At 45.5% G+C, this 24,339-nt stretch overlaps 1 protein-coding gene across 3 annotated transcripts in view; it reads right to left on the bottom strand.

The window, feature by feature from the left end:
• Positions 1 to 24,339, bottom strand: part of si:dkeyp-72e1.9 (syntaxin-binding protein 4) — a 261,457-nt gene that overhangs the window by 115,297 nt on the left and 121,821 nt on the right. For all 3 annotated transcript variants that reach the window (XM_061712521.1, XM_061712522.1, XM_061712523.1), the window contains one exon: positions 16,798 to 16,912. In XM_061712521.1, the coding sequence (XP_061568505.1) occupies positions 16,798 to 16,912 (115 nt within the window). The remainder of the gene's footprint in view (positions 1 to 16,797; positions 16,913 to 24,339) is intronic.

Here is a 24,339-nt window from a genome sequence, read left to right as displayed (position 1 = left end):
ATTGGTCGGGGGGCGGGGCCAGCAGACGTTTGAATCAGGAAGCGGGACTCTCTATGTCAAACCATTCCAAAGTTATAGCAGAAAATCGGGACAACCAATCAGAAGAAGGGGCGGGGATAATTAAGGCCAACGAAGCTTAAGAACTCATTACAGAGTCCCATGACACCACCCACGACTTCCTATGTCAAACCATTCAAAAGTTATAACAGAAAAAAGGGACAACCAATCAGAAGAAGGGGCGGGGCTAATTCAGGCCAATGAAGGTCAAGGACTCCATAAAGAATCTGATGACACCACCCACGACTCTCTATGTCAAACCATTCCAAAGTTATAGCAGAAAATCGGGACAACCAATCAGAAGAAGGGGCGGGGCTAATTAAGACCAACAAAGCTTAAGAACTCATTACAGAGTCCCATGACACCACCCACGACTTCCTATGTCAAACCATTCAAAAGTTATGGCAGATAAAAGTATTCTAGGGGGCGCTGTTGAGCCGTTAGGCCACACCCATTAATGCAAACCATGAAATATCAAATTTATCGCCAAGTCTGGCTTGCATGCAAAATTTGGTGACTTTTGGAGAACTATCAAATATGGACCAATCACATGAAGGGGGGGCGCGCCTTTTGGCATCTAGCGTCACCACGGTAACTCTTTTGAAAGAGAAAAGTAATGCGTGGTGTCGCAGGATGTAGACGCACATTTTGATGTATAACAAACCTGGGTGCACATTACGGTTCGGGCTGAATTAACTGCCGAAGGAATGGCATAAATTTCGCCAAAATGACACAATTTATTCAAAATGGCCGACATCCTGTTCGGTTGTGTACTGATACAGGTGTGTAGCGATTTTCGTGCATGTACGTCAAACCGTATTGTGGGGCTTGAGGCACAAAGTTTTCCGGGGGGCGCTGTTGAGCCATTTTGCCACGCCCATTAATGCAAACCATGAAATATCAAATTTATCGCCAGGCCTGGCTTGCATGCCAAATTTGGTGCCTTTTGGGGAACTATCAAATATGGACCAATCAGATGAAGGGGGGGTGTGCTTGTTGGCGTCTAGCGTCGCCACGGTAACACTTTTCAAAGAGAAAAGTAATGCGTGTAGTCGCAGGATGGAGACGCACATTTTGATGTATAACACATCTGGGTTCACGATACGGTTCGGGCTGAATTAACTCTCGAAGGAATGGCATATATTGCTCGAAAAATTACGCAATTAATTCAGAATGTTCAAAATGGCCGACTTCCTGTTTGGTTTCGGCCATGGCGCCAAGAGACTTTTCTTTAAGTTGCGACATGATACAGGTGTGTACCGATTTTCGTTCATGTACGTCAAACCGTATTCTGGGGCTTGAGGCGCAAAGTTTTTTCTGTCTGAACCAATCAGATAATGGGTGGGCGCGCTTTTTGGCGTCTAGCGTCGCCACGGTAACGCTTTTGAGAGAGAAAAGTAATGCGTGGTGTCGGAGGATGGAGACGCACATTTTGATGTATAACACACATGGGGGCTCGTTACGGTTCGGGCCGAATTAACTGCCGAAGGAATGGCATAAATTTCGCCAAAATGACACGATTAATTCAAAATGGCCGACATCCTGTTCGGTTTCGGGCATGACTCCAAGAGACTTTTCTTTAAGTTGTGCAATGATACAGGTGTGTACTGATTTTCGTGCATGTAGGTCAAACCGTATCGTGGGGCTTGAGGCACAAAGTTTTCCGGGGGGCGCTGTTGAGCCATTTTGCCACGCCCATTAATGCAAACCATAAAATATCAAATTTTTCGCCAGGCTTGGTTTGCGTGCAAAATTTGGTGACTTTTTGGGCACGTTTAGGGGGGCAAAAAGGCCCTCCTTTCGTAATATGGGGCTTGAGGCACAAAGTTTTTTCTGTCGAACCAATCAGATGAAGGGTGGGCACGCTTTTTGGCGTCTAGCGTCGCCACGGTAACGCTTTTGAAAGAGAAAAGTAATGCGTGTTGTGGCAGGATGGAGACGCACATTTTGATGTATAACACACTTGGGGGCACGTTACGGTTCGGGCTGAATTAACTTTCGAAAGAATGGCATAAATTTCGCCAAAATGACACGACTAATTCAAAATGGCCGACATCCTGTTCGGTTTCGGGCATGACCCCAAGAGACTTATGTTTAAGTTGTCCCATGATACAGGTGTGTACCGATTTTCGTGCATGTACGTCAAACCGTATCGTGGGGCTTGAGGCACAAAGTTTTCAAGGGGGTGCTGTTGAGCCATTTTGCCACGCCCATTAATGCAAACCTTTAAATATCAAATTTTTCGCCAGGCCTGACTAGGGTGCAAAATTTGGTGACTTTTTGGGCATGTTAAGGGGGGCAAAAAGGCCTTCACTTTGTCAAGAAAATAATAATAATAATTAAAGCTGCAAGCAGCGATGAACGGGCCCTCGCACTCACGTCCACCGCCCCCCATAAGCATATCAGAAATGACAGCAGCCACGACTTCCTATGTCAAACCATTCAAGTTATAGCAGAAAAAAGGGACAACCAATCAGAAGAAGGGGCGGGGCTAATTCTGGCCAATGAAGGTCAAGGACTCCATACAGAATCTTATGACACCACCCACGACTCTCTATGTCAAACCATTCCAAAGTTATAGCAGAAAATCGGGACAACCAATCAGAAGAAGGGGCGGGGCTAATTAAGGCCAACGAAGCTTAAGGACTCATTACAGAGTCCCATGACACCACCCACAACTCTCTATGTCAAACCATTCAAAAGTTATGGCAGAGAAAAGTATTCTAGGGGGCGCTGTTGAACCGTTAGCCACGCCCATTAATTGCAAACCATGAAATATCAAATTTATTGCCAAGCCTGGCTTGCATGCAAAATTTGGTGACTTTTGGAGAACTATCAAATATGGACCAATCACATGAAGGGGGGGCCCGCCTTTTGGCGTCTAGCGTCGCCACGGTAACACTTTTGAAAGAGAAAAGTAATGCGTGTTGTCACAGGACGGAGACGCACATTTTGATGTATAACACACCTGGGTGCACATTACGGTTCGGGCTGAATTAACTGCCGAAGGAATGGCATAAATTGCGCCAAAGTGACACGATTAATTCAAAATGGCCGACTTCCTGTTCGGTTTCGGGCATGACGCCAAGAGACTTTTCTTTAAGTTGTCCCATGATACAGGTGTGTACCGATTTTTGTGCATGTACGTCAAACCGTATCGTGGGGCTTGAGGCACAAAGTTTTCAAGGGGGCGCTGTTGAGCCATATTACCACGCCCATTAATGCAAACCATTAAATATCAAATTTTTCGCCAGGCCTGACTTGGGTGCAAAATTTGGTGACTTTTTGGGCATGTTAAGGGGGGCAAAAAGGCCATCACTTTGTCAGAAGAAAAAAAAAAAAATAATTAAAGCTGCAAGCAGCGATGAACGGGCCCTCGCACTCACGGCCACCGCCCCCCATAAGCATATCAGAAAAGACACCACCCACGACTCTCTATGTCAAACCATTCAAAAGTTATAGCAGAAAAAAGGGACAACCAATCAGAAGAAGGGGCGGGGCTAATTCTGGCCAATGAAGGTCAAGGACTCCATACAGAGTCCCATGACACCACCCACAACTTCCTATGTCAAACCATTCAAAAGTTATGGCAGATAAAAGTATTCTAGGGGGCGCTGTTGAGCCGTTAGCCACGCCCATTAATGCAAACCATGAAATATCAAATTTATCGCCAAGTCTGCATTGCATGCAAAATTTGGTGACTTTTGGAGAACTATCAAATATGGACCAATCACATGAAGGGGGGGCACGTCTTTTGGCGTCTAGCGTCGCCACGGTAACACTTTTGAAAGAGAAAAGTAATGCGTGTTGTCGCAGGATGGAGACGCACATTTTGATGTATAACACACCTGGGTGTACATTACGGTTCGGGCTGAATTAACTGCCGAAGGAATGGCATAAATTTCGCCAAAATGACACAATTTATTCAAAATGGCCGACATCCTGTTCGGTGTCGGCCATGGCTCCAAGAGACTTTTCTTTAAGTTGTGCCATGATACAGGTGTGTAGCGATTTTCGTGCATGTACGTCAAACCGTATTGTGGGGCTTGAGGCACAAAGTTTTCAAGGGGGCGCTGTTGAGCCATTTTGCCACCACATTAATGCAAACCATGAAATATCAAATTTATCGCCAGGCCTGGCTTGCATGCCAAATTTGGTGCCTTTTGGGGAACTATCAAATATGGACCAATCAGATGAAGGGGGGGTGCGCTTGTTGGCTTCTAGCGTCGCCACGGTAACACTTTTGAAAGAGAAAAGTAATCCGTGTAGTCGCAGGATGGAGACGCACATTTTGATGTATAACACATCTGGGTTCACAATACGGTTCGGGCTGAATTAACTCTCGAAGGAATGGCATATATTGCTCCAAAATTACGCAATTAATTCAGAATGTTCAAAATGGCCGACTTCCTGTTTGGTTTCGGCCATGGCGCCAAGAGACTTTTCTTTTAGTTGCAACATGATACAGGTGTGTACCGATTTTCGTTCATGTACATCAAACCGTATTATGGGGCTTGAGGCGCAAAGTTTTTTCTGTCTGAACCAACCAGATGAAGGGTGGGCGCGCTTTTTGGCGTCTAGCGTCGCCACAGTAACGCTTTTGAAAGAAAAAAGTAATGCGTGTGGTCGCAGGATGGAGACGCACATTTTGATGTATAACACACCTGGGTGCACGTTACGGTTCGGGCTGAATTAACTGCCGAAGGAATGGCATAAATTGCGCCAAAGTGACACGATTAATTCAAAATGGCCGACTTCCTGTTCGGTTTCGGGCATGACGGCAAGAGACTTTTCTTTAAGTTGTCCCATGATACAGGTGTGTCCCGATTTTCGTGCATGTACGTCAAACCGTATCGTGGGGCTTGAGGCACAAAGTTTTCAAGGGGGCGCTGTTGAGCCATTTTGCCACGCCCATTAATGCAAACCATTAAATATCAAATTTTTCGCCAGGCCTGGCTTGGGTGCAAAATTTGGTGACTTTTTGGGCACGTTTAGGGGGGCAAAAAGGCCTTCCTTTCGTCAGAAAAATAATAATAATAATTAAAGCTGCAAGCAGCGATGAACGGGCCCTCGCACTCACGGCCACCGCCCTCCATAAGCATATCAGAAATGACACCTCCCACGACTTCATATGTCAAACCATTCAAAAGTTATAGCAGAAAAAAGGGACAACCAATCAGAAGAAGGGGCGGGGCTAATTCAGGCCAATGAAGGTCAAGGACTCCATACAGAATCTGATGACACCACCCACGACTCTCTATGTCAAACCATTCTAAAGTTATAGTAGAAAATCGGGACAACCAATCAGAAGAAGGGGCGGGGCTAATTCAGGCCAAAGAAGGTCAAGGACTCAATACAGCGTCCAATAACACCACCCACGACTCTCTATGTCAAACCATTCAAAAGTTATAACAGAAAATAGGGAGAACCAATCAGAAGAAGAGGCGGGGCTAATTCAGGCCAATGAAGCTCAAGGACACAATACTGATTCAGATGACATAACCCACGACTCTGTATGTCAAAACATTCAAAATTTATAGCAGGAAATATGGACAACCAATCAGAAGAAGGGGCGGAGCTAATTTTCACCAATTATGGTCAAGGACTCAATATCGAGTCCCATGACACCTCTCACAACTCTCTATGTCAAACCATTCAAAAGTTATGGCAGAGAATAGTATTCTAGGGGGCGCTGTTGAGCCGTTAGGCCACGCTCATTAATGCAAACCATGAAATATCAAATGTATCGCCAAGCCTGGCTTGCGAGCAAAATTTGGTGACTATCAAATATGGACCAATCACATGAAGGGGGGGCGCGTCTTTTGGCGTCTAGCGTCGCCACGGTAACACTTTTGAAAGAGAAAAGTAATGCGCGTAGTCGCAGGATGGAGACACACATATTGATGTATAACACACCTGGGTGCACGTTACGGTTCGGTCCGTATTAATTGCCGAAGGAATGGCATAAATTGCGCCAAAATTATACAATTAATTCAAAATGGCCGACTTCCTGTCCGGTTTCGGCCATGGCTCCAAGAGACTTTTCTTTAAGTTGTGCCATGATAGAGGTGTGTAGCGATTTTTGTGCATGTACGTCAAACCGTATTGTGGGGCTTGAGGCACAAAGTTTTCCGGGGGGCGCTGTTGAGCCATTTTGCCACGCCCGTTAATGCAAACCATGAAATATCACATTTATCACCAGGCCTGGCTTGCGTGCCAAATTTGGTGCCTTTTGGGGAACTATCAAATATGGACCAATCAGATGAAGGGGGGGTGCGCTTGTTGGCCTCTAGCGTCGCCACGGTAACACTTTTGAAAGAGAAAAGTAATGCGCGTAGTCGCAGGGTGGAGACGCACATTTTGATGTATAACACATCTGGGTTCATGATACGGTTCGGGCCGTATTAATTCTCGAAGGAATGGCATATATTGCTCCAAAATTACGCGATTAATTCACAATGTTCAAAATGGCCGACTTCCTGTTCGGTTTCGGCCATGGCGCCAAGAGACTTTTCCTTAAGTTGCGACATGATACAGGTGTGTACCGATTTTCGTTCATGTACATCAAACCGTATTATGGGGCTTGAGGCTCAAAGATTTTTCTGTCTGAACCAATCAGATGAAGGGTGGGCGCGCTTTTTGGCGTCTAGCGTCGCGACAGTAACGCTTTTGAAAGAGAAAAGTAATGCGTGGTGTCAGAGGATGGAGACGCACATTTTGATGTATAACACACCTGGGTGCACGTTACGGTTCGGGCCGTATTAACTGCCGAAGGAAGGCATACATTTCGTCAAAATGACACGATTAATTCAAAATGGCCGATTTCCTGTTCGGTTTCTCGACATGACGCCCAGAGACTTTTCTTTAAGTTGCGCCATGATACAGGTGTGTACCGATTTTCGTGCATGTACGACAAACCGCATTGTGGGGCTTGAGGCACAAAGTTTTCAAGGGGGCGCTGTTGAGCTATTTTGCCACGCCCATTAATGCAAACCATAAAATATCAAATTTTTCGCCAGGCCTGACTTGCATGCAAAATTTGGTGACTTTTTGGGCACGTTTAGGGGGGCAAAAAGGCCTTCCTTTTGTCAGAAAAATAATAATAATAACGCGAAGAATTCCTACAGATACAATAGGGCCTTCGCACTGTAAGTGCTCGGGCCCTAATAATAAAAAAAATACAAATAATTCCTACAGATACAATAGGGCCTTCGCACTGCAAGTGCTCGGGCCCTAATAACGCGAAGAATTCCTACAGATACAATAGGGCCTTCGCACTGTAAGTGCTCGGGCCCTAATAACGCGAAGAATTCCTACAGATACAATAGGGCCTTCGCACTGAAGGTGCTCGGGCCCTAATTAAAGCTGCAAGCAGCGATGAACGGGCCCTCGCACTCACGGCCACCGCCCCCCATAAGCATATCAGAAAAGACACCACCCACGACTCTCTATGTCAAACCATTCAAAAGTTATGGCAGAAAATCGGGACAACCAATCAGAAGAAGAGGCGGGGCTAATTAAGGCCAACGAAGCTTAAGAACTCAGTACAAAGTCCCATGACACCACCCACGACTTCCTATGTCAAACCATTAAAAAGTTATAGCAGAAAAAAGGGACAACCAATCAGAAGAAGGGGCGGGGCTAATTAAGGCCAACGAAGCTTAAGAACTCAGTACAAAGTCCCATGACACCACCCACGACTTCCTATGTCAAACCATTAAAAGGTTATAGCAGAAAAAAGGGACAACCAATCACAAGAAGAGGCGGGGCTAATTCAGGCCAATGAAGGTCAAGGACTCCATAAAGAATCTGACGACACCACCCAGGACTCTCTATGTCAAACCATTCCAATGTTATAGCAGAAAATCGGGACAACCAATCAGAAGAAGGGGCGGGGCTAATTAAGGCCAACGAAGCTTAAGGACTCATTACAGAGTCCCATGACACCACCCACAACTTCCTATGTCAAACCATTCAAAAGTTATGGCAGATAAAAGGATTCTAGGGGGCGCTGTTGAGCCGCTAGGCCACGCCCATTAATGCAAACCATGAAATATCAAATTTATCGCCAAGTCTGGCTTGCATGCAAAATTTGGTGACTTTTGGAGAACTATCAAATATGGACCAATCACATGAAGGGGGGGGCGCGCCTTTTGGCGTCTAGCGTCGCCACGGTAACACTTTTGAAAGAGAAAAGTAATGCGTGGTGTCGGAGGATGGAGACGCACATTTTGATGTATAACACACCTGGGTTCACGATACGGTTCGGGCCGTATTAACTGCCGAAGGAAGGGCATAAATTGCGCCAAAATTACACAATTAATTCAAAATGGCCGACTTCCTGTTCGGTTTCGGGCATGACGCCAAGAGACTTTTCTTTAAGTTGCCACATGATACAGGTGTGTACCGATTTTCGTGCATGTACGTCAAACCGTATCGTGGGGCTTGAGACACAAAGTTTTCAAGGGGGCGCTGTTGAGCCATTTTGCCACGCCCATTAATGCAAACCATTAAATATCAAATTTTTCGCCAGGCCTGCCTTGAATGCAAAATTTGGTGACTTTTTGGGCACGTTTAGGGGGGCAAAAAGGCCTTCTTTTTGTCAGAAAAATAATAATAATAATTAAAGCTGCAAGCAGCGATGAACGGGCCCTCGCACTCACGGCCACCGCCCCCCATAAGCATATCAGAAAAGACACCACCCACGACTTCCTATGTCAAACCATTCAAAAGTTATAGCAGAAAAAAGGGACAACCAATCAGAAGAAGGGGCGGGGCTAATTCAGGCCAATGAAGGTCAAGGACTCCATACAGAATCTGATGACACCACCCACGACTCTCTATGTCAAACCATTCCAAAGTTATAGCAGAAAATCGGGACAACCAATCAGAAGAAGGGGCGGGGCTAATTAAGGCCAACAAAGCTTAAGAACTCATTACAGATTCCCATGACACGACCCACGACTCCCTATGTCAAACCATTCCAAAGTTATAGCAGAAAATCGGGACAACCAATCAGAAGAAGGGGCGGGGCTAATTCTGGCCAATGAAGGTCAAGGACTCCATAAATAATCTGATGACACCACCCACGACTCTCTATATCAAACCATTCCAATGTTATAGCAGAAAATCGGGACAACCAATCAGAAGAAGGGGTGGGGCTAATTAAGGCCAACGAAGCTTAAGGACTCATTACAGAGTCCCATGACACCACCCACAACTTCCTATGTCAAACCATTCAAAAGTTATGGCAGATCAAAGTATTCTAGGGGGCGCTGTTGAGCCGTTAGGCCACGCCCATTAATGCAAACCATGAAATATCAAATTTATCGCCAAGTCTGGCTTGCATGCAAAATGTTGTGACTTTTGGAGAACTATCAAATATGTACCAATCACATGAAGGGGGGGGGCGCGCCTTTTGGCATCTAGCATCGCCACGGTAACACTTTTGAAAGAGAAAAGTAATGCGTGTAGTCGCAGGATGTAGACGCACATTTTGATGTATAACACACCTGGGTGCACGTTACGGTTCGGGCTGAATTAACTGCCGAAGGAATGGCATAAATTTCTTCAAAATGACACAATTTATTCAAAATGGCCGACATCCTGTTCGGTTTCGGCCATGGCTCCAAGAGACTTTTCTTTAAGTTGTGCCATTATACAGGTGTGTAGCGATTTTCGTGCATGTACGTCAAACCGTATTGTGGGGCTTGAGGCACAAAGTTTTCCGGGGGGCGCTGTTGAGCCATTTTGCCACGCCCATTAATGCAAACCATGAAATATCAAATTTATCGCCAGGCCTGGCTTGCATGCCAAATTTGGTGCCTTTTGGGGAACTATCAAATATGGACCAATCAGATGAAGGGGGGGTGCGCTTGTTGGCTTCTAGCGTCGCCACGGTAACACTTTTGAAAGAGAAAAGTAATGCGTGTAGTCGCAGGATGGAGACGCACATTTTGATGTATAACACATCTAGGTTCACAATACGGTTCGGGCTGAATTAACTCTCGAAGGAATGGCATATATTGCTCCAAAATTACGCAATTAATTCAGAATGTTCAAAATGGCCGACTTCCTGTACGGTTTCGGCCATGGCGCCAAGAGACTTTTCTTTTAGTTGCGAGATGATACATGAGTGTACCAATTTTCGTTCATGTACGTCAAACCGTATTATGGGGCTTGAGGCGCAAAGTTTTTTCTGTCTGAACCAACCAGATGAAGGGTGGGCGCGCTTTTTGGCGTCTAGCGTCGCCACGGTAACGCTGTTGAAAGAGAAAAGTAATGCGTGTGGTCGCAGGATGGAGACGCACATTTTGATGTATAACACACCTGGGTGCACGTTACGGTTCAGGCTGAATTAACTGCCGAAGGAATGGCATAAATTGCGCCAAAGTGACACGATTAATTCAAAATGGCCGACTTCCTGTTCGGTTTCGGGCATGACGGCAAGAGACTTTTCTTTAAGTTGTCCCATGATACAGGTGTGTACCGATTTTCGTGCATGTACGTCAAACCGTATCGTGGGGCTTGAGGCACAAAGTTTTCAAGGGGGCGCTGTTGAGCCATTTTGCCACGCCCATTAATGCAAACCATTAAATATCAAATTTTTCGCCAGGCCTGACTTGGGTGCAAAATTTGGTGACTTTTTGGGCATGTTAAGGGGGGCAAAAAGGCCATCACTTTGTCAGAAGAAAAAAAAAAAAAATAATTAAAGCTGCAAGCAGCGATGAACGGGCCCTCGCACTCACGGCCACCACCCCCATAAGCATATCAGAAAAGACACCACCCACGACTTCCTATGTCAAACCATTCAAAAGTTATAGCAGAAAATCGGGACAACCAATCAGAAGAAGGGGCGGGGCTAATTCAGGCCAATGAAGGTCAAGGACTCCATAAAGAATCTGATGGCCCCACCCAGGACTCTCTATGTCAAACCATTCCAATGTTATAGCAGAAAATCGGGACAACCAATCAGAAGAAGGGGCGGGGCTAATTAAGGCCAACGAAGCTTAAGAACTCATTACAGAGTCCCATGACACCACCCACGACTTCCTATGTCAAACCATTCCGAAGTTATAGCAGAAAATTGGGACAACCAATCAGAAGAAGGGGCGGGGCTAATTAAGGCTAAAGAAGGTCAAGGACTCCATAAAGAATCTGATGACACTCCCCACGACTCTCTATGTCAAACTATTCCAAAGTTATAGCAGAAAATCGGGACAACCAATCAGAAGAAGGGGCGGGGCTAATTAAGGCCAACGAAGCTTAAGGACTCATTACAGAGCCCCATGACACCACCCACGACTTCCTATGTCAAACCATTCAAAAGTTATGGCAGAGAAAAGTTTTCTAGGGGGCGCTGTTGAGCCGTTAGGCCACGCCCATAAATGCAAACCATGAAATATTAAATGTATCGCCAAGCCTGGCTTGCATGCCAAATTTGGTGCCTTTTGGAGAACTATCAAATATGGACCAATCAGATGAAGGGGGGGCGCGCTTTTTGGCGTCTAGCGTCGCCACGGTAACGCTTTTGACTGAGAAAAGTAATGCGTGTTGTCGCAGGATGGAGACGCACATTTTGATGTATAACACACCTGGGTGCACGTTACGGTTCGGGCTGAATTAACTGCCGAAGGAATGGCATAAATTTCGCCAAAATGACACGACTAATTCAAAATGGCTGACATCCTGTTCGGTTTTGGGCATGACGCCAAGAGACTTTTCTTTAAGTTGTGCCATGATACAGGTGTGTAGCGATTTTCGTGCATGTACGTCAAACCGTATTGTGGGGCTTGAGGCACAAAGTTTTCCGGGGGGCGCTGTTGAGCCATTTTGCCACGCCCATTAATGCAAACCATGAAATATCAAATTTTTCGCCAGGCCTGGCTTGCGTGCAAAATTTGGTGCCTTTTGGGGAACTATCAAATATGGACCAATCAGATGAAGGAGGGGTGCGCTTGTTGGCGTCTAGCGTCGCCAAGGTAACACTTTGGAAAGAGAAAAGTAATGCGTGTAGTCGCAGGATGGAGACGCACATTTTGATGTATAACACATCTGGGTTCACGATACGGTTCGGGCTGAATTAACTCTCGAAGGGATGGCATATATTGCTCCAAAATTACGCAATTAATTCAGAATGTTCAAAATGGCCGACTTCCTGTTCGGTTTCGGCCATGGCGCCAAGAGACTTTTCTTTTAGTTGCAACATGATACAGGTGTGTACCGATTTTCGTTCATGTACGTCAAACCGTATTATGGGGCTTGAGGCGCAAAGTTTTTTCTGTCTGAACCAATCAGATGAAGGGTGGGCGTGCTTTTTGGCGTCTAGCGTCGCCACGGTAACGCTTTCGAAAGAGAAAAGTAATGCGTGGGGTCGGAGGATGGAGACGCACATTTCGATGTATAACACACTTGGGGGAACGTTACGGTTTGGGCTGAATTAACTGCCGAAGGAAGGCATAAATTTCGCCAAAATGACACGATTAATTCAAAATGGCCGACTTCCTGTTCGGTTTCTCGACATGACCCCAAGAGACTTTTCTTTAAGTTGCGCCATGATACAGGTGTGTACCGATTTTCGTTCATGTACTTCAAACCGTATCGTGGGGCTTGAGGCACAAAGTTTTCCGGGGGGCGCTGTTGAGCCATTTTGCCACACCCATTAATGCAAACCTTTAAATATCAAATTTTTCGCCAGGCCTGACTAGGGTGCAAAATTTGGTGACTTTTTGGGCATGTTAAGGGGGGCAAAAAGGCCTTCACTTTGTCAGGAAAATAATAATAATAATAATAAAAATTCCTACAGATACAATAGGGCCTTCGCACTGAAGGTGCTCGGGCCCTAATAAAAATTCCTGCAAATACAATAGGGCCTTCGCACTGCAAGTGCTCGGGCCCTAATTAAAGCTGCAAGCAGCGATGAACGGGCCCTCGCACTCACGGCCACCGCCCCCATGAGCATATCAGAAATGACACCACCCACGACTTCCTATGTCAAACCATTCAAAAGATATAGCAGAAAAAAGGGACAACCAATCAGAAGAAGGGGCGGGGCTAATTCAGGCCAATGAAGGTCAAGGACTCCATACAGAATCTGATGACACCACCCACAACTCTCTATGTCAAACCATTCAAAAGTTATAGCAGAAAATCGGGACGACCAATCAGAAGAAGGGGCGGGGCTAATTTTCATCAATTATGGTCAAGGACTCACCCATGACACCACCCACGACTCTTTATGTCAAACCATTCAAAAGTTATGGCACAGAAAAGTATTCTAGGGGGCGCTGTTGAGCCATTAGGCCACGCCCATTAATGCAAACCATGAAATATCAAATTTATCACCAGGCCTGGCTTGCATGCAAAATTTGGTGACTTTTGGAGAACTATCAAATATGGACCAATCAGATGAAGGGGACGCGTGCTTTTTCGCGTCTAGCGTCGCCACGGTAACACTTTTGTAAGAGAAAAGTAATGTGCGTCGTCGCAGCACAGAGACAAAAAAAAAAAACACAAAAATTGCTGACAAAAGATTTCATCATACAGCAGTCTTGAACTCTCAACTTCTGGCACCAAAGACCACAATGCTGTGGCTGAGCTATGTCTCAGCTATACCCTACACTTCGACTTACTCACTTATGAGAGACCAACATAGCGATAAAATGTCTCTAACTTTTTTTTCCTAATTTTTTTAATATTTGTAAGGTATAAATATTAGTAAAACACTACTATTTTTATTACTTTTTCTGTAACCATTCTACCGAGGTTCTAACCGGGCTGAGCACGGGTCTATTTCTGACGTCACCACATTACAGGCGGCTGATTGGTCGGGGAGCGGGGCCGTCATCACCCTACTCGCCACTGATTGGTCGGGGAGCGGGGCCGTCATCACCCTACTCGCCACTGATTGGTCGGGGGGCGGGGCCGTCATCACCCTACTCGCCACTGATTGGTCGGGGGGCGGGGCCGTCATCACCCTACTCGCCACTGATTGGTCGGGGGGCGGCGCCAGCAGACGTTTGAATCAGGAAGAGGGACTCTGTCAAACCATTCCAAAGTTATAGCAGAAAATCGGGACAACCAATCAGAAGAAGGGGCGGGGCTAATTAAGGCCAACGAAGCTTAAGGACTCATTACAGAGTCCCATGACACCACCCACGACTTCCTATGTCAAACCATTCAAAAGTTATAGCAGAAAAAAGGGACAACCAATCAGAAAAAGGGGCGGGGCTTATTAAGGCCAACGAAGCTTGAGGAGTCATTACAGAGTCCCATGACACCACCCACGACTTCCTATGTCAAACCATTCAAAAGTTATAGCAGAAAAAGGGACAACCAATCAGAAGAAGGGGCAGGGCTAATTAAGGCCAACGAAGCTTAAGGACTCATTACAGAGTCCCATGACACCACCCACAACTCTCTATGTCAAACCATTCAAAAGTTATGGCAGAGAAAAGTATTCTAGGGGGCGCTGTTGAGCCGTTAGGCCACGCCCATTAATGCAAACCATGAAATATCAAATGTATCGCCAAGTCTGGCTTGCATGCAAAATTTGGTGACTTTTGGAGAACTATCAAATATGGACCAATCACATGAAGGGGGGGCGCGCCTTTTGGCGTCTAGCGTCGCCGCGGTAACACTTTTGAAAGAGAAAAGTAATGCGTGGTGTCGCATGATGTAGACGCACATTTTGATGTATAACACACCTGGGGGCACGTTACGGTTCGGGCTGAATTAACTGCCGAAGGAATGGCATAAATTTAGCCAAAATGACACAATGTATTCAAAATGGCCGACTTCCTGTTCGGTTTCGGCCATGGCTCCGAGAGACTTTTCTTTAAGTTGTGCCATGATACAGGTGTGTAGCGATTTTCGTGCATGTACGTCAAACCGTATTGTGGGGCTTGAGGCACAAAGTTTTCCGGGGGGCGCTGTTGAGCCGTTAGGCCACGCCCATTAATGCAAACCATGAAATATCAATTTTATCGCCAGGCCTGGCTTGCATGTCAAATTTGGTGCCTTTTGGGGAACTATCAAATATGGACCAATCAGATGAAGGGGGGGGGCGCTTGTTGCCGTCTAGCGTCGCCACGGTAACACTTTTCAAAGAGAAAAGTAATGCGTGTAGTCGCAGGATGGAGACGCACATTTTGATGTATAACACATCTGGGTTCACGATACGGTTCGGGCTGAATTAACTCTCGAAGGAATGGCATATATTGCTCCAAAATTACGCAATTAATTCAGAATGTTCAAAATGGCCGACTTCCTGTTCGGTTTCGGCCATGGCGCCAAGAGACTTTTCTTTTAGTTGCGACATGATACAGGTGTGTACCGATTTTCGTTCATGTACGTCAAACCGTATTATGGGGCTTGAGGCACAAAGTTTTTTCTGTCGAACCAATCAGATGAAGGGTGGGCGCGCTTTTTGGCGTCTAGCGTCGCCACGGTAACGCTTTTGAAAGAGAAAAGTAATGCGTGTTGTCGCAGGATGGAGACGCACATTTTGATGTATAACACACTTGGGGGCACGTTACGGTTCGGGCTGAATTAACTTTCGAAGGAATGGCATAAATTTCGCCAAAATGACACGACTAATTCAAAATGGCCGACATCCTGTTTGGTTTCGGGCATGACCCCAAGAGACTTTTGTTTAAGTTGTCCCATGATACAGGTGTGTACCGATTTTCGTGCATGTACGTCAAACCGTATCGTGGGGCTTGAGGCACAAAGTTTTCAAGGGGGCGCTGTTGAGCCATTTTGCCACGCCCATTAATGCAAACCTTTAAATATCAAATTTTTCGCCAGGCCTGACTAGGGTGCAAAATTTGGTGACTTTTTGGGCATGTTAAGGGGGGCAAAAAGGCCTTCACTTTATTATAAAAATTCCTACAGATACAATAGGGCCTTCGCACTGAAGGTGCTCGGGCCCTAATAATAATAATAATAAAAATTCCTGCAAATACAATAGGGCCTTCGCACTGAAGGTGCTAGGGCCCTAATAACGCAAAGAATTCCTACAGATACAATAGGGCCTTCGCACTGAAGGTGCTCGGGCCCTAAAAATTCCTACAGATACAATAGGGCCTTCGCACTGAAGGTGCTCGGGCCCTAATAATATAAATATAAATACAATTGAATTGAATTGAATTGAATTAAATTGAATTGAATATATACAGACAGGCAGCGCGATGCAAGCGACCATAGCGACCGCAGGCGATTTTGAAGTTTTTGGTGTGAATGCACAGTTAGATCTCCTGAGGGCATGCTAGTGCCAGCTGCACCCCAGAGAAAGTCAAAGCAATGTGACCAAAGAAATGTTTTTCCATCACACTCTAGACCATAAATTGACATTTTATGCATATTGAAATGGCATTGCTGTTGAAGAAGAGGTCTGGGGACTGAAGTCCTGACTTGTCCCCTTATAGTAAATGTGTGGAGAAGTCTATATATCTTAAAGGGTTGTCAAATATTTTCATGTGGTTATATTATTTGCTAACCATTGCTGCTGTTCTACAACAAATATTTCTGAGTTATTATTGTGATACTTATTGAACCATGTTAAGTTGAGAAGAGGGCAAAAGTAAATATTATTTTAAACGTTATATATGCCCAGATCACAAGAAAGGAAAAGACACACATTCACAAAAATCAAATACCTGGCTGAAAGAACCACAACCTACCAACAGCAGTGTGACATTTGGGTGGCTGTCAGTTCTATTATTACCCACACACTCTTACCTGAGTGAGCGCATCATGGCCCCACCGTTGTTTTGATAGCTCGCCGGGCTCAGTAACAATGGACTCTGGGATCGGGATGAGGAACCAGATGATGTGCTATCAAGCAAGCGACCTCCTTTAGGTTGGAAAAAAAAGCCCAAGCATATTTCATCTTTCATTTCTTGGCAAAAGAAAGAGACACCCAAACATTAGGTCTTTACTTAAACAGTGAGTTGAATCCCAATAAAAGATTATGGTGAATGGAGTGAATTTTTAATCCCTTTCGTATCAAACATGCTTCAATACAAGCTCTTGTCAGCTTGTTGCAGCCAGATGTTTACAGTAGCATGCTGGCTGTCCACATAGATATTCCACACTGTCAAGTATAAGCATGGAAACCCACATAACATGCTGACCATCCATCAATAACCTTGTGTGTAGGTGTGCTAATGTTTCTTTTTTCTTTTTCTTTTTTAAATCAACTGCCTTGTGTAAACCTTTTTTCTCCCTTTTCTCATAATCCATGGTAAAGAGGGGAATTTTTCAAAGCTTCATTTCAGAAGGATATAGGATTGTCATAGTATCCTGATCACAATTGTTGTTGGATTTTGTTGTTTTGTTACGTGTCCTAGTTGATTCACACAGAAACCGGTGTCTGAGTTAGCAAAGTCTGCTCGGTTTTTTTTTGTATTCTTTATGTGAAGATTCTGACTAGACTTTTCAATTTTCTGTAGATAAATCCCACTTTCCTCAGATGAGTGTTCTTCATACTGCCATATGAAAATACAGATACATATTGCGATGATGAAAAACTCTGGAATCCTACATGATAACCTGAGCTGACAGACTTAGGGCCCGATTTACTAAGATCCTAAATAAAGAGTACTAAATTGCGTGTGCACTGAAAAAGTTTGTGCGTGCTGTTTGCGTGTGGTTTGCGGGTGATCAACTAAGATTGCGTGCGCAATTGATAACAGGTGCAAACAGCAGTATTTAAATGAGGTGTTGCGTGTCTTAAAGCAGCACAACGTAACTTTCAGCTTTTCTGAGTTTGGCGGCATCTTTTGGACAAAAGCGGTATTGTTTTACCAGAAAGAACACTACGTTTCCCATGAGCACCAGCGCGTACTGCCTGAAAACTCCTGTCCCCTCGCTGCATTTGTTTTGATGCTTTTCTGTTTCACCAAGTGAACAGACGGAACGCAAAAAAAAAGATGTTAAACTGCTGGAAAGGAACTGGAATTTACCGGGATACCTTAAACAAGGAAGCCAGGGAGCGGTATATGGAGAAAATAATGATTATTAACGGTCTGGATCCATATGAAATCTCTACTGAAGAGCCATATGTTTCAATAAATTTGTATAATACAACATACAGTACATGTTTTGTATCCCTCTTACTTCTCTTTTCTTTTTTTTTTGACCGCTGTATTATGCTGAAGAGGCTCCTCGTGAGATTATTTTTTTCCTCTGCAGCTACAAATAAGAGTTAATATTTTTTCCTCAACAAACTAGTTTTATCTGAAGATTGGGGTTAATTGCACCGCAGAGAGCTGGCCAGCAACTGCGTTTAGCTGGAGAAGTGGGGAATAAAACCCGTGTTTTGATCCGACGCCCGTCTGTGTGAGTGTTTGTGGTTTAAGGCTGTTTATGGTTCTGCGTTAAATCGACGCAGAGCCTACGGCGTAGGGTACGCGGCGACACGCACCGTACGTTGCGCGTCGCCACGTACCCTACGCCGTAGGTGTGCGTCGATTTAACGCAGAACCATAATTCAGGCTTTACTGTGTGTTTGGTCGTTACAGCTGCGATCCAAAGCGAGCCGACGACTCTTTCACTCTTTTACTCCGTTATATCAGATACTTGGCCTGCGTGGTTCTGCCTCCGAGCAGGAAACCGTTGAAAAGTTAAACCATTAGGATCTTTTCCCTGGTCTGTTATATGTGGAGCTGCTGCTGCTGCTGCAGCAGCAACGGGTTACCAGCTTCTGCGGAGCTCTGCGCTCCAAGCCCCGCCCATTTTCGTCTCGACTGCGAATCGGGAAGGAGGTGGAAGTGACGTATGTGCCGTAAAGCAGTCAAAGCCGTAAAATGTGTAGTTTTTTGGTGTGGCAGGGTTCCTACCATGCTCCTCAAAGTTACATAGTGCCAGTGAAGGTGATACAGACCCCTCAGATCATGAAAGATGTGTCATTAAACCTGTTGGAAGTTGATGTACCATCACAATGACTCTGGAAATATGATATTAAGGTGGAAAAGTTACGTAGTGTCGCTTTAAGGTTTGCGAGCGCAAACTCTGCGCCATGGAGAGTCTGGATGGAATGCACAGTCACAAGTCACAAGCGCAAAATGAAATTTGACGAGTTGGAGTTAGAGATATTAGTGGAAGAGGCAAATAAACACATTAATGAACTACAGCAAATACATTTAAACATTACCAAAAGAAACGCAATATCGGAGAAAACCTGCGATAGAATAAATGCAGTTGGTAACACAAAAAACGGAAAAACGTCTGGTTTTTCATATTTCAATTTTAGGCACAGATTAAAAATACGAAATAGAAAAACGGGCCACAGGACCGAATTTGATTTTAATATTGAATTGGTCGGGTTTGCGTGACCCTGCGGTGCTCGGCATGATCTGAGGAGAAAAAGACAATCAGACACAGAGCTGGAGAGCGCTTTGATTCAATCTATTTATGAGTTGAGTTTTTATTCAGATGTCCACAGTATATTGCAAATATTATATATTATATAGCAAACACTGACAGTAAATGTGTGACAGACGGGACCATCATATGGCCGAAAGAAGAGAAGAGAAGTGTTCAGAACAGCGCACAGAGCGCACACTAAAGGCTGATTTATGGTTCCGCGTCACACCAACGCAGAACCGACGGCGTAGGCTACGCGGCGACGCACACCCCACCGCGACCCTACGCCGTCGATTTAACGCAGAAGCATAATTCAGGCGAAGCTGCAGTCTCTGCGCTGATCCTGACACAGCGGGTCGGAACGGATTTGGTCATGATGTTTAACCTGTGTTTTGTGATTAATAAGCACAGGTTTTAATTAAATGTAATTTACGAAGGATGATTTCACGTTCAATAAGATAAATAATCAATAAAATACAAAGTTTTGGCACAAAGGCTTGGCCTGCTTGTGGGCGAGTGGAGGGGGACACAATAAGAGAATGTGGCAAGATATAAGACGGAGAACTAAAGAAAAAGTGGCCTTTAATAAAACTTGTGCAACCATTTTTAAAATAGCATGCAGCAGAATAAAGACTCTTTCTCTGCGTATTCTTTGATTTTGGATGTCGCCTCCTTGCCACAATAACAGCAGCAGCAGATTAGCACCTTCCTTTCGAACGTATTAAATACAGACGCAATCACAATACGCGCAATTACTTTCAGGCTTGGTAAATCTCATTGCGCGTGGTAAATGGAGCAATTTGCATCTTCCCCTCCCAGTATTTAGCGATTTCTGCCGGGTACGCCCCATATTGATTATTCATCAGGGCAAAAGTACTAACTGAATTGCGTGTGCAATTTTGCGCATTTGAGAGACGCAGTCCTCTTTGCACGCTGTTAGTAGATCAGCTCGCACATTGGTTTGCGGGTGCTGTCAAGTTTGCACAGGTTTTTACACACGCAAACCTTTAGTAAATCGGGCCCTTAGTGGCTAAGTGTAAAAAGAGGGAAGAAAACTAGTGATTTCAGAAATTGAAAATCAAAAATGTCTAGAAAAAAATGTCTAGAAAATAATTAAAAGACCTGGGGCCTCATCTATAAAGCTTGCTTGTGCAGAAAAAGCGCCTGAAAGTTGCGGAAGCCGCCATCTACGCAAAGCCTCGGATCTAAAAAGAAAAAACTAACCGAAAAATCTGCGGATCCCTACGGCAACCCTCACCCTCCCGTAAGAATGTACTTAAGACATGGGGAACTGGCGACGCATGCGGTGAGGTGGTGAAATGCAGCCAGATACATGTCATACTCCCAGTGACTGCGTCCACATGCACTCAACAACCACTTTAAAACGTGAAGATTGTCAATAACACGAATGTGGACTGATGTAAACATAGTCAATGTCATCACATATCAGACTTACAGATCCATTTACACCCAAGCCGGCACCATCATAGATCCATGTGTTCCACGAGTAAGCCATTACGCAGGCATTTGCAGGACGTACATATATCATACTCCCATCCTCAAATGAGTGGTTAATAGCAGCGGTCTAATCATCTAATGATCAATCGTGACAAGGTGTGTGACGATCAGTCTAATTGCTGTGTAAGAATATAAAATGCACGGTGACAGCCGTGCGTAATGCTGCACCATGGATGCGCTGGTACTACTCGAGGACCACGCAAATGGTTGGATCAGGATGGAGAGACAGTTCAGAGATCATGCAGATTTCCTGGCCCATGATGATGACTGGCTAATAAGCCGATTTAGATTCCCAAGAGCAGTGCTCTTGGATCTATGTGCTGAATTGGGACCAGCTTTAGAGAGACCGACCCGCCGGAATCGCGCCATCCCGGTGCACCTGCAGGTGCTGACGACTCTCGGTTTCCTGGCAACCGGCTCGTACCAGCGGGAATTAGTCGACAGGTATGTGATTAAAAATGAATGTTACATGTCCTGCCTAAAGCCCCATTTGAGGTACGATATAATAACTAAATTCTGTCTTCAGGTCTGGGATATCACAGCCGTCGCTGAGCGCAATAATGCCATCCGTAATGGATGGCATTCTAAAAATGAGCAGTCGATACATCGGGTTTCCCTACACTGTGGGTGAACAGGCAAACATTAAAAGGCAATTTGCAGCAATGGCAGGTTTCCCAAATGTGATCGGTGCCATTGACTGCACCCATATTGCTATAAGGGCTCCAACCGAAAATGAATTCGTCTATGTGAACCGGAAAAATGTGCACACGTCAATGTACAAGTTACGTGTGAGACGAACATGGTTCTGACGAACATAGTGGTACGGTGGCCTGGCTCGACACATGACGCATTCATCCTGACGCACAGCAGTATAGGGAGAAGACTGCAGGCCGGCGCTGGGCGTGATGGCTGGCTCCTTGGTAAGTACACCATAATTGTAGAGATTCCAACTAAGGTCTGACTCATAATGCTCTCATGTTATACATTTCAGGTGACAGTGGCTACCCCCTGAGGCGATGGCTCCTCACCCCATTTACAAACCCGCAGAGCGAGGAGGAGGTGTGCTACAACATCACCCATGTGCGCGGGCGCTCCGTTGTGGAGCGAGCCATCGGCCTCCTCAAATGTGGAGGTGTCTGGATCGCTCGGGGGGCATGCTATTGTACCACCCTGCAAAAGTGTGCAAAATAGTCCGGGCGTGTGCTCTGCTGCACAACATGGCACTAAAAGATGCCATTCCACTGCCACCTGACCTCCCTCCCCCACAGCACCAGGACCCCGACACACAGCCACCACCTCGACATGAGGAACACCAGCAGGGCGCAAGGCTCCGTGAACGCGTCATGCAGCGGATAACAAGACGAATAGGCTATGTTACATTTATTGCACATGTTTTTTTATTGAACCGACAATGTCGGACATTACGTCACACATGGTGGTCATCACCGCACGAATTTGGTGCAGCTCATTTCTCACATCGTTGACAGCGCTGAGCATGTCCCTCTGTGTTTGCAGCACAGTGTCAGTCAGGACGCGCCCACTGGCAGGAACGCCATGCGCTCTGGTGCTGGTGCTGGTGCTGGTGCTGGGGACAGCTAAGCCTGCAGCCGCGGTGCTAGACGCTTCCAAGTGGAGGATGACTGAGGACAGAACAGAAAGTCCAATGTGCCTTAACTTGTTATCATTTATTTTAATAAACTGATAAAACTGTACTTACCGCTGTCCTCTGTGGTCTCCGCCAAGTCGGCGTCTCCGTCCCTCTCCGACACTATACCACACACGCTGGCTGGCCCAATTATGGAGGCTATTCTGGTGTCCAGCGGTGTGGGCTCGGGTGTGCCTGGGCCTCCACCTGTCGCAGACACGCTCTGACGGTGCTGGGCCACTCTCCTCTTGGCCTCCACCTTCAAGTCTAACCACTTCTTTTTTAGTTCTGCCACTGATCTTTCAGTGGCATTCACGGCGTTTACTGCGGCAGCGACGTGTTGCCACTCACTTGCTTTCCTCTTATTAGTTATACCGCTACTGTAACCAGCAAATAATGTACTTTTCATGGCCTCCACCTCATCTACGAGCACCTCGATCTCAGTCTCCTCAAAGTTCCTCTTTCTGCTCTTCCCCGCCATGGTTTTTGAGTGTAAAACGCCGTTGATCGGATGATTTATATGCAAATTTAGTCGACACAGGTGCATTGCATTTACCATTCTTGATGGAAAATGGGGGGGGGGGGCTTTCTGTATACGCAGAGCCTACGGCGTAAGGTGCGCGTTGCCGCGCAGAACCATAAACCCGCCCTGAGCAGCTCTGAGGGGAGACGGGAGAGGAGGAGGGGGAGCGGGGGGTGAAGCGGGGCTGCAGGGCCGTTTTCGTATCGCTTTCATACAGTGTCTTGATAATTTGCAATTTAAGGCTGAGCCTACCGTTAGTTTTTAAACTGTAAAAAGTAAGGGGAAAAAAAACATGATTTTGAAAAGACGGGGGGACATGTCCCCCCTGTTGCGCCGGGGAACTCACAGCGTTTAGCGCAGCAACAGCGTGCTGCCACTCACTCGCTTTATTTTATTGTATACTATTTATATACTTATTCTAACTTTTACTGTGACCACCAAATAATGTGGTTTTCCTGTCCTCCACATCATCTACAGCATCTAGGTCTCCGTGAAAGTCAGTGTCACGGTGGCTGCTACTTCTCATTCATTCTGACGCCAAACCCGATTTTATTAATAGATCCATGCGCCAAACAGGCTGCAGGAAGCCACTGCACATGCTCAGTAGGCTCATTCATATGCATTTATGGGCGTGTAGAGGGCGGGATATGAAGCGGATTTAGCTGCGCAGCATTCCAGCTGGTCTGTGATTCATAAAGGAACGTTGCGTGCAAATCTGCATACACATGGTTTTATTGATCCGGATTTTTTTTTGCGCCCGGCATTTCCGGCTTTTGAGTGTACGTGCACTTTTAGTATGAATCCTACGCAGTCCATTTTAAATGAGGCCCCTGCTCTCCCCTTTACTGTTAAAGCATAATTACCTATGCAGTTGAACAAAAAACAGCCTATATTAACATTATAGACAGAATCAACTGCTGCATAATGGTGACACATAAATCAGGCAAAGATCCTACTATATGTCAGTAATATCAATCAATATCATTGTTGAATGGGGATTTGTGCTTACTGACTTGAATTCTTGACGAGCAGGTTAAACAAAAAAACCCTTGAATAAACCACCAAAGTAACCTAAATAGTGTTATTCCATGAAAATAGTGTAGGGATAACATGAATTGCCTCCTGAAGGTGTTGGTACTTCATCCATACAGATATATCAGAAAGACTGATGCTGATATTCGCATTGAGATGGCCCTGTCGCCAGGTGGGAAGGAAACGCTGGGTGTCA

The sequence above is a fragment of the Cololabis saira genome, chromosome 21 (assembly GCF_033807715.1).
Source record: "Cololabis saira isolate AMF1-May2022 chromosome 21, fColSai1.1, whole genome shotgun sequence".
Classification (NCBI taxonomy): domain Eukaryota; kingdom Metazoa; phylum Chordata; class Actinopteri; order Beloniformes; family Belonidae; genus Cololabis; species Cololabis saira.
Note: the sequence above shows the minus strand (reverse complement) of the source record. Positions and strands in the feature narration are given on the sequence as shown.